At 30.7% G+C, this 10,095-nt stretch overlaps 1 protein-coding gene across 5 annotated transcripts; it reads left to right on the plus strand.

The window, feature by feature from the left end:
* Positions 1 to 1,271: 1,271 nt before the first annotated feature.
* Positions 1,272 to 9,429, plus strand: LOC106395456 (NAC domain-containing protein 100-like). Of its 5 annotated transcripts, XM_048744551.1 has the most exons (8): positions 1,272 to 3,032; positions 3,657 to 3,922; positions 4,401 to 7,893; positions 7,981 to 8,393; positions 8,497 to 8,594; positions 8,677 to 8,816; positions 8,895 to 9,036; positions 9,135 to 9,429. In XM_048744551.1, the coding sequence occupies exons 1-3, from the start codon at positions 2,879 to 2,881 to the stop codon at positions 4,893 to 4,895; spliced, it is 915 nt and encodes a 304-aa protein (XP_048600508.1). In that variant the 5' UTR covers positions 1,272 to 2,878; the 3' UTR covers positions 4,896 to 7,893; positions 7,981 to 8,393; positions 8,497 to 8,594; positions 8,677 to 8,816; positions 8,895 to 9,036; positions 9,135 to 9,429. The 5 variants fall into 5 exon arrangements, with proteins under 5 accessions (XP_048600508.1, XP_048600509.1, XP_048600510.1 ...); XM_048744552.1 differs by having other exon boundaries at positions 7,981 to 8,816; positions 9,098 to 9,429; XM_048744553.1 differs by having other exon boundaries at positions 7,981 to 8,594; positions 8,895 to 9,429.
* Positions 9,430 to 10,095: the final 666 nt, after the last annotated feature.

The following is a 10,095-nucleotide window of genomic DNA, read 5'->3' on the forward strand; positions in this document are numbered from 1 at the left end:
TCGGTTCGGTTTTAAGTTATTTTTTTGTTTTTAATCTCCTAAAATATAACTATTATTTTAAATTAATATTTATTTTGGTTTAATCGATTAATGTTTGATTTTTTAGTTTTTTCGGTAAAAACCAAAAATTACTATTATTTATTTATTTTCATGTTATGAATTTTAGATAGTCGTCATGTTGAACCAATGATTTCATATCATAGTTTGTAAACGGCTAATAGTTCAAGAAAAAAAAAAATTATTAGGACAAATTATTTCACTACAATTTGGTCAGTAGTGAAACAAGCATTAAGAAAAAAAATATTTTAACTTCAAAAAAAAAATAGATACTTCAGTTGTGGTAAATACTTAGTCATAAGGTGCTCACATCAAGGTGCACATGTATGTGTATGTAAAAATATATAAAAATAGTTGACAAATATATAAAGATATTGTTAATTAATATTAAATAATATTTTTGTTCAAAATAATACATAAAAAATAAAATTAAAATTAATTAAAAATTAAAAAGGCCTTGACATTAGTGATTTTTTTCATATAAAGAAAAATAAATTGTATCCGTAAATAGAGGTGGACACATATCGAATATCCGGGTATTTGGAGGCATTCATGTCGATTCAATCTTTAGCCACCTGGATAGTCGGTGACTCTGATATCCGAAATGATTTAGAATTTTAAAGAATATCCGATTTGATCCGTAAATAAAATAAAATTTTAAAAATAATTGAAAATTTTAATAATAACATTTTATTACAAAAATAAAATATTATTTAACTTTTTAAATTGTAATACCTAATATAATAAATTTAATTCATAAAAATATTGTAAAACTTATATAAACTATAATATATATAACATATATATATATATATATAATTCTGTACATATATGTATATATATGCATATAACATATTGAATTAGATATCCATATTTGTTATTTGCTTTCTTTTTATATTATATTTTAGTATTTTATTTGCTTCGTAGAGTTACGAATATCCATAATTTTTTGGTTCAAATCAAAACGGATAACAAATCAAATCAAAATTTATAAATATTTTGTTCAACTTTATCCGTAAACAATAAAAATAATATATATATATATATATATAAATAGTTTAGCTTTTGATTCGTTATTTGTTTTGATTTGAACCGAAAAATTCAAAGTTTTATTGAAACCATGCATGTGAGTTTTATATTAAAAGAATACGATGACTAAATATCTCTCTATAAAACAGAAAAATCTCCCAGTAAATTTGCTTTGAATAACATTATTTAATTATTTCCGTGTGTTTATAATGATATAATACTGATCACATTCCATTAGGTTGGTGGGGTCTTTAACCACCCTTCCAGAGTAATTATTTTAAGTTTTTAACCTTGTCTAAAATAATGAAAGTTGAAAATAAGTAAGACCCGCAGGCTTGCGTTGTATAAAAGGACTCAAACCAAAAATTCCAATGCGAATACAAACTTTAATTTTTTTCATTGAATGGGTTGAATAAAATATAATCTTAAGGAAAACAGATATCGTTTAATAAAATAAAAAACTATTCTACATGCTAATAAATAATAATCACACATATGTGATTTCTATTGTTTTCCGGGTATAGTTATATGAAAGACAAATATACGATTTGGCATTTTTATTTACTACCAATCAAGAAATCGAGTCCAACAATTCAATATTTTTGTTAACACAATAATTAACACCCGACAAATGTGGAAACATTTGCACGAAACAATTTAACGTAGTCCGGACAAGGTAGTCCAAGTGGAAGGACGGGCTTGGGTTGCTAAAACAATCTGGGTTCGATCCCCCCCATGCGGAAACTACCCTGCCTCGTCTGGACACTAAAACGGGTACTGGGCCTTCGGGCCCAGGAAAAAACCTCCCGGGTGAAGCTGGCCTGCTGCCTGACCGGGCCCAGGGGAATGATCCGCGTAAGCGGGGAACCCCTGGATTACAAAAAAAAAAAAAAAAAAAAACAATTTAACGTAAACGTATAAGAGCATCGCAAACCGATTCGATCGTATAATTTTATAAAGGATGTTCTATATTCATATACATGTTTATTAGTATAATATATGGCTGCGAGATAAGCAAAAAGACAAGTGTCAATAGTGCAAGGTGAATGCAATGTTAAAACTGGAAGCATTTTCTCCATAATCCCTATAAAATTTAAAGATATATGTATATAACAGTTAAATACAAATTTTGACGATTAGTCTAGATTTAATTAGGTTTATAATTTTCATTTCATCATAAATAGCTGATATGACCAAAGAATGGAGAAGCCATGCACGCATGTTCACATTGCATTGGACACTAGGGTTTCTTTCATGGTTGGTAGAATTGGGTGAAGTTGGTTGGACAAATCTCACAAAAATCCATTACACAGAAAAATAATTATAATTATGCAGATATTAAGACGGATATTGTTTTATAGACAAAGTAATGTAGCCTAAAAGGAACATTAATATATACGCCGACAAATAATTTATTAGACTCTACAGTTAACATATAAGCTCATGACTACGTAAGTATATATGTTATTAAATCATAAAAAATGACAATGTATGCGTGGATGAAATTACCTTGAATTGTCAAAATGTTAGCTGTAATAAGGAACAGTTGAAAAAGACTACCGCGGCTGCTTCTCCCTCAAGGTCAGTATTTGGTAGTGTACACAAATCATTTTCTTATTTTAATATATAGTTTAGTTATATATGTGATATATTAATCATATATAAACCCCATCTATGTCACATTATTGAAAAGCTTTTTGCTGTCAATCATCTTTGTTCTCCTCAAGGGAGCCAGAGAGGCCTTTTTATTTGCCGTCTCTAAATTAGATTTGTTAATAGAGAATACAAAGAAATGGAAGAAAATCTTCCTCCAGGGTTCAGATTTCATCCTACAGACGAAGAGCTTATAACACATTATCTTTGTCGGAAAGTCTCCGATATTGGATTCACTGCTAAAGCTGTCGTCGACGTTGATCTCAACAAGTGTGAACCTTGGGATTTGCCAGGTTATACTTTGATCATTCATATACTGATATAACCTACTTTTCTGTTTATAGCTTTAGTGTTCGACTGCGTTTACATAATTTCCAAATTAATAGTTCAGTTGCTGTCAAAAAAAAAAAAAAGTTTAGTTGTGCAATAATAGTAACAAATGCATAAGATTATGTGAGCATGCTTCCCTTAATTCTATTGTTTTGTCTACATGGATTTCTTACAATAATTCTATAAAAAAATATAATAATATTAAATGTATAATCAATCATGTCTTCGGCAAATAAGATCGCTAGAAATGGACAAATCATACCATTTCATAACAACAAAGACATACCATACGTATCTATAACAATATATAGAGATACATGCATCATATACCAATTAATATAACTAATATGTATGAAACCATATATTTGTTACTTTGATTTAGTAATCGCATATGTTATACATATAGGTGCATCTAGCCTACCAAACCTGGAGAGTATATACATTTAAAAAATTCTCTAGCGAGATGGCGAATAGTTTGGTAACATTATACATAGATTATTATATTATTGTTATCCAAAAAATGTTAGTATTCGTATATGTTGCTCAATAAACTAAAATAATGTGCGAATACTTGTGCTTATGTGCAGACAAAGCTTCAATAGGAGAGAAAGAGTGGTACTTCTTCAGTCTACGAGACCGGAAATATCCAACCGGTTTAAGGACAAACCGAGCAACTGAAGCCGGTTATTGGAAAACCACTGGTAAAGATAAAGATATATACCGAAGTGGAGTACTGGTAGGGATGAAGAAAACCCTAGTTTTCTACAAAGGAAGAGCTCCAAAGGGTGAGAAAAGCAATTGGGTTATGCATGAGTATAGGCTTGAGAACAAACAACCCTTCAAACCCGCTAAGGTAACATATACATTCACAACATGCTAATTATCAAGCTATAAGGAAGTTAGCTGAACCTTATTATTTTTATTAAAAAAAAGTTGACAGCTTAAATCAAAATTACAATTGTTTAGTTATATTAATACATTCAGGCTTTTCCTTGCCTAATTTTTATAAGAAATTATTAGCTCTCACTCTTAGTTTAATTGACAAAACTATATGTATTATATGCATTTTAGAATTTCTAAAATGTTTTTGGACCATGTGTGTTATTGACATGCCCAAAACTAGACATGTATCATGTATGCATTCAATTTGAAGATAGGCAACATTATCCACCTAAAAATTGGATTCACTTTCCGTGCTTATCAATAGTAAATAGTTGATATTGGTTTCATGAAATGTTTAATAAAGTTTCGTTTATACAACAATTTTTTTTTTGGATATGTACATGAATACAATATACATGATCTTGAATCGTATCACTTTAATTTTCCAGGAGGAATGGGTAGTGTGTAGGGTTTTCCAAAAGAACACAACAACAAAGAAACCACAAGAACAACAACCAGACTCATCTTTTGGATCTCCATGCGATGCAGACTCATCCATGGCAAATGAGTTTGAAGATATCGAGCTTCCAAATCTGAACTCAAACTCATCAACCGTTGATTACAATAATATTCATCAACAATATTTTCAAAACAACGTTTATTCAGACAATACTACAAGTACGGCTGGTCTCAACATGAACATGAACATGAACATGAACATGAACATGAACATGGCTAATCTTCCGGCTTGGACAACAAGTCTACTTGGTCCGCCTTTATCTCCAATCAACTCTTTGTTGCTCAAGGCTTTCCAAATTAGGAACTCTTATAATATCAATCCTTCTCTTCTTCAACAAGGAGTCTCCAATGTTATGCAAGATGGTTCGAGTTCATCTCAGCCGCAACCGCAAGATGAAGCGTTTAATATGGACTCCTTGTGGTGAAGAGATTCAAAACTACATATATATTTGAATTTCTTATTAACTAGTTTTCATGTAATCTTCATCAATCTCAATTGTATCACTAATTATACACACATAGATCTTCTAATGAGGTCAAGTAAATTAATTATAGTGCATCTTTTATGTGAAATAGTGATAGTATGGAAAAGTTTACCGTATATGCCATGTCCTTTCATGTTTATAGGTTACTAGGGTAAAAGCCGCCCTACGGGCGGGTAAGTGAGTGAAAAATAATTTAAATATAGTAATTAATAAAATATAGTTAAAATAAAATAATATTATATTGAATATTTTGTTTTTTTTTGACAATAATAAGTTTGTTTTATTTTAAAAATATTATGATGTAAATGTCACTATTTAACATTTCATCAATGTTTATTCTTTAAAAAATTATAATCAGTTAGTAAAATACATTAATTTGTTCAATATTGAATTTGAAATCCAGCATATAAATTATTTCTACCTTTAAATTTTTGTTTCTGAATTTATTGACTCTTTTAATTTCTCTTACACATATTAGTTTAGATAATTCAAAAAATAAAACATAATTAATCTTTTTTCTTATAAATAGCTAGATAGTACAAAAATATATTATTGATAGTCACTACATAAATTTGAAATATTTATCAAATAAACATATTAATATTCAAACTGATAAGTGTTTATATATATATATATATATATATATATATATATATATATACTATTATTTGCAAATTGATTTTTCACGTTCGAGCTCTTACGTTAAAAGTTGAAGTGGTTAATATTGTTTATACCCTTAATGAATAAAATATATATATTAGCCAAAACTAAAAACGAATTTTATTTTTTTGATTAGATAAATGATGAATATTAATAACAATTAGAATGATCCAAAATCTAAATATATATATTAAAATAAAACGATAATTATAATGTATGTATTAATAAGTAATTATGAAATGTATATATCCGCATGTGCGGGCGAAACACATACTATATATATTATTTAGTTTTAATAATAAAATCAGTGATTGTTGTATTTTTATTCTATTAGTTTTTTTTTGTATTTGATTATATTGTATATATAATTAATCTGTTTTTATTTAACAAATTTACTATAATTTTTTTCCTTAAAATGTTTTGCTTTTGTTAAGTAATTTAGAATCATTTAAATATTAAATATGATGTTTTTTTTATCAAAATACTATATATCATGTTTGAAATATATTATATGGTATAATTTCGGATCAATCCACATTTGTGCATCAGATAGTTTTTTAAATATAGTCACATTCTTTGAAAATTCAATGCCCACAAAACATACGAAAAGAAAGCCTTTCACAAACAAAGTCTGAGAGTAACTGTATCGTACCTGCATAATAAATCAACAAAAGAAACTAACTTTGTGAATGAGAGGAGAAAGGAAAACCAAAAGTGATAAGATACAACATTTGTTCAGCCAAACATTACTTCCATAGAAAAAGTTTCATCTCATGTGTGAACTGTTTTAGAGGACCTTTCTTCAGTTCAGCCACATCAATCAATTGTACCAAAACAAAGTTGATCAATAATGAAGAGTAATGAAGATAAACACAGTCAAGCTTGTTTGTCTATCAAGCTGGCAATAGTTTTAATTACAAACCATTTTTACTGCAGTGCTTCCAGTCTTTAAAAATTTTGAACCTTCATAAGCGTTAAATAGTCATAAGCGTTAATAAACTGCATTTTAACAAAAAGAAGCATTTTACAACAGTTACAACAAAGATACAGGAAAGCCAAGAGAGAGATGGATACAGTGTAAGTCCATTGTTGCCTTCACCAAAGCAAGATTGAAAAAAATAGGGCTTCGGGAGAGAGATGATACCTTTTTAACCTTTTCCTTTGGCATACCTGCAACAAAAAGTCCAGCATAACCGAGAAGCACCTGAAAAAACATTCCAAAACATATGAAAACACACATAATACAATAGTTTAGACCAACAAATATAATACAACTTTAAAAAACATAGTACATAATAAAAATGAATTTGGTCATTTGCTTCTAATATTAGTATGTGTGTAAGATCGGTAATATTCGAGCCTAGAGACACTAATTCCATGGATTGATCTGTATATTTCCTTCCAGCAATTGGCTGCCCTGGTCTTGTCTAAATTTTTCATAAACAATATAATAGTCTTTTACATACAATTATTTTGTAACATGTTGTATTAATGGTTTTCTTTTATTATTTATTTTAAAATATTTTGATACAATAATTTGGATTCAAAATTTAGCTGTTAATATAAATTTCAAAGAAATTCATAAACAAAATCATATTTATGTGACACTTTATGAAGGAAATAGTTTCCAAATATATGAATATGTCGATTTTATTTCAATTCCTGCATTAACGATTTTGGATTTTTGTAAAGCAAGTTAAAATTAAATATATACTTGTATAATATATTAACTTCTTGCAGAAGAATACTTTCAAACATCACAATACTAAAAGGTGAATATGGAGTGTTTCTAGCCTGTACACGTAGGATAATATATTAGACCAATCAGAACATTTTATTCTGCCACGTGAGCACTTCTTATGTCGACTAAAGAACCTTTAGTCAATACTGATAATCCGTCGGAATTCACATCGTTCACTCCGCAACGTCGTTTGACGCTTCGATTTATCCCCTGAGAGAAAAGAAATTGGTGAAGAAACCGAAAGAACAGAGGAGGAGGAAGACAAAGAAGAACGAGATAAGAAGATCACTGATTTTCTCTGTTCTGAAAGTGGTTGTGTTGGCTCTGTATTTGGAGTTAGGGTTTAGTTTGATGCGAAAAGGGGTTTTAGAATCTGAGTTTACAGAGGAGATAGTGAGGATCTCTGATGACAGATCTCATTCTGGTCGTGATGTTGGCGAGAAAGTGACGATCTTGGAAGATGAGTTAATGGGTTTTGCTAAAAGTATAAACTTTTTGAGATGCAGAGGTTCCAATTCCAATTGGAGAATCAATCAGGTAAGTTTAAATTTTAAAATCTTAGCTTAGCCTTTTATATTTCAGTTTTATTTGTTTGATTGAAAGTTTCTGCTTTTTTCTTTGTAGGATGGTCTGATGTTGAAGTCTAGAAGTGTCTATAAATCTGTAACTGAAGAGGTGAATGTATGGGGATGGCCTTTGCAGACAGGTGGATTGTTTGGTACTGGTTTCTCCTCGAAGTTCGTTCACCGTGTTATCAGGCCGAGTTACTAATGTTACTAAAGCTAATTCATTTGACTATCACATTCAAAATATCTATGCTTTTTGTTTGTTTAGTATATCTGTTTTTGATGATCTTCTTGAAGTGGTCAGAGGGGAGATTTGGTTACTCGGTACGTGAGGCCAACATTTCGTGGGGGAAAACTAAATGGAGCACATTGGTTCTGCAACTAGATCATAGCACATGGGTTCTTGAGTACAGTCTAAGCTTTAGATAACTTAACTTCATCAAAGGTTCTTCAATTGACACGTCAGACACGGTTGTTTTCGGCTTACAAATAATTATCAGTCCAATAATTATCAATCCAGCCACGTCTGTTTGTTTCCAGTGAACTAATGACCCATTATGTAATTTGGTTGCAGGTCCAGACAAGAAGCTCTAAGCAACAATACAAGTTTCGAGTATGAACAGACTTGCGTAACTGCCGTTGGCTCTGTTTCCTCTCCATTCAGTCAACTGAGTTAATCATCTTAATAATTGTTTGCAATCAAGTTCCCCCATTATGTGCTATTTAATTCAGCCTATACCTTCTATATATGTAGACTCTGGTGTATATATATGGTCACTGTGCTCCAGAGGAAATGGCCCGTTTCTGCATCTCCTTATCTAACGAAATCTTTCTGAAGTGAAGCATCAACTCATGGCGAATTCCAAAATCCACCTTTCCATCTTTGAGTGCATGGTAGTAGAGATGATATTTGCTTTTCTTTTCCCTTTATAACATGTTTTACTTACCTACTGGTGTGTTCACCTTGATCAGGACCACAATCTGTACCAGATAACGCAAGAAAGGGAACAACGACCTTTCTCTGAGGGAAAAATAAGTACTTTTATGTCTCAGATGCTTCAAGTCCTCGCACACATGCATAAAAATAGTTATTTCCATCGGCAACTGAAACCAAGTATGTATATTTTGTCATGTTGATTCTCAATGGCCTCTCTTTTACTTAACAATTGTTTTAGTTTATTTTTGTTCTGAAGAGAATTTGCTGGTGACCAGCAATATCCTCAAGATTGCTGACTTTGGACTGGCTTGCGAAGTTGCATCTATGCCTCCTCGAAAATGTCTCACCAGTTTCAGGTATGGTCTTGAATATTGACACCTAAAACAATCAAAACACTTCTTCTCTATGCAGACCGTAGGGTTCCAGCTGAAAGTTTCGAGTGAAGAAAGCAAGAGGACAGCTTTGGAAATACAAAGAGTGTAAAGGTAGGCTCAAGAAATGATATGTAGATGATAGAGCACAAGTAGTGTATTATTATTGTTTTTGAAGGAATTACAATCTCAGTATTTCTAATGACCTTGAGCCCAATTACAAGAGATTTCTCTCAGTGTTTCATACAATCCTAGAAAATGGCCAACCCTAGATGAAGAAGATGAGTACGTTACATAAGATTCAGTTGTTGGCTAACTGATTCTAACGTTTAATCAACTGAGTCACCTTCATACAGTGCCATGCCAGCTTCACTTCCAGCTCATCAATCAGCCTGAGTTACTTATCAGTAGTGACCTGAATTAATATTAAGCTAATCGTCTAATTACTTATTGGTATTATACGAATTCTTTGTATACTTATGCTCACATTCTTTTGAAGGAAAATTATGACGATAAATCAGCCATTATAGTATGACTAATTGCGAGGTAGAAAAATGGTTTTCAAAAGATTACTACATTTTCATGTGAAGCATAACTAACCAAAGTTAATAACTACAATTATGCCAAAACATACAACGACGGTTCTTTCATCCGTTTGTATTTCTTTGGTTTTGATCCAGCGGTGGTTCTTACACGATGTTGACGATAGGTGGACGTATTAAATTACGAAGGGATATAAAACAATCAAGCTAAAGAATCTTAGCCATTGGATTCAACTCCCACACTAAAAAATCTTTAATTAATTAATCCAAAGCTTGAACAAAAAATAAAAATAATCCAAGCTTGGTTGATATATTTAGATCAC

The sequence above is a fragment of the Brassica napus genome, chromosome C1, assembly GCF_020379485.1.
Source record: "Brassica napus cultivar Da-Ae chromosome C1, Da-Ae, whole genome shotgun sequence".
Classification (NCBI taxonomy): Eukaryota; Viridiplantae; Streptophyta; class Magnoliopsida; order Brassicales; family Brassicaceae; genus Brassica; species Brassica napus.

Coding starts and splice junctions, on each gene's coding strand:
- LOC106395456 (XM_048744550.1), top strand. CDS start 2,879: ATGGAAGAAAATCTTCCTCCAGGGTTCAGATTTCATCCTACAGACGAA. Junction 3,033..3,656: donor TGAACCTTGGGATTTGCCAG/GTTATACTTTGA, acceptor GCTTATGTGCAG/ACAAAGCTTCAATAGGAGAG. Junction 3,923..4,400: donor AACCCTTCAAACCCGCTAAG/GTAACATATACA, acceptor TTAATTTTCCAG/GAGGAATGGGTAGTGTGTAG.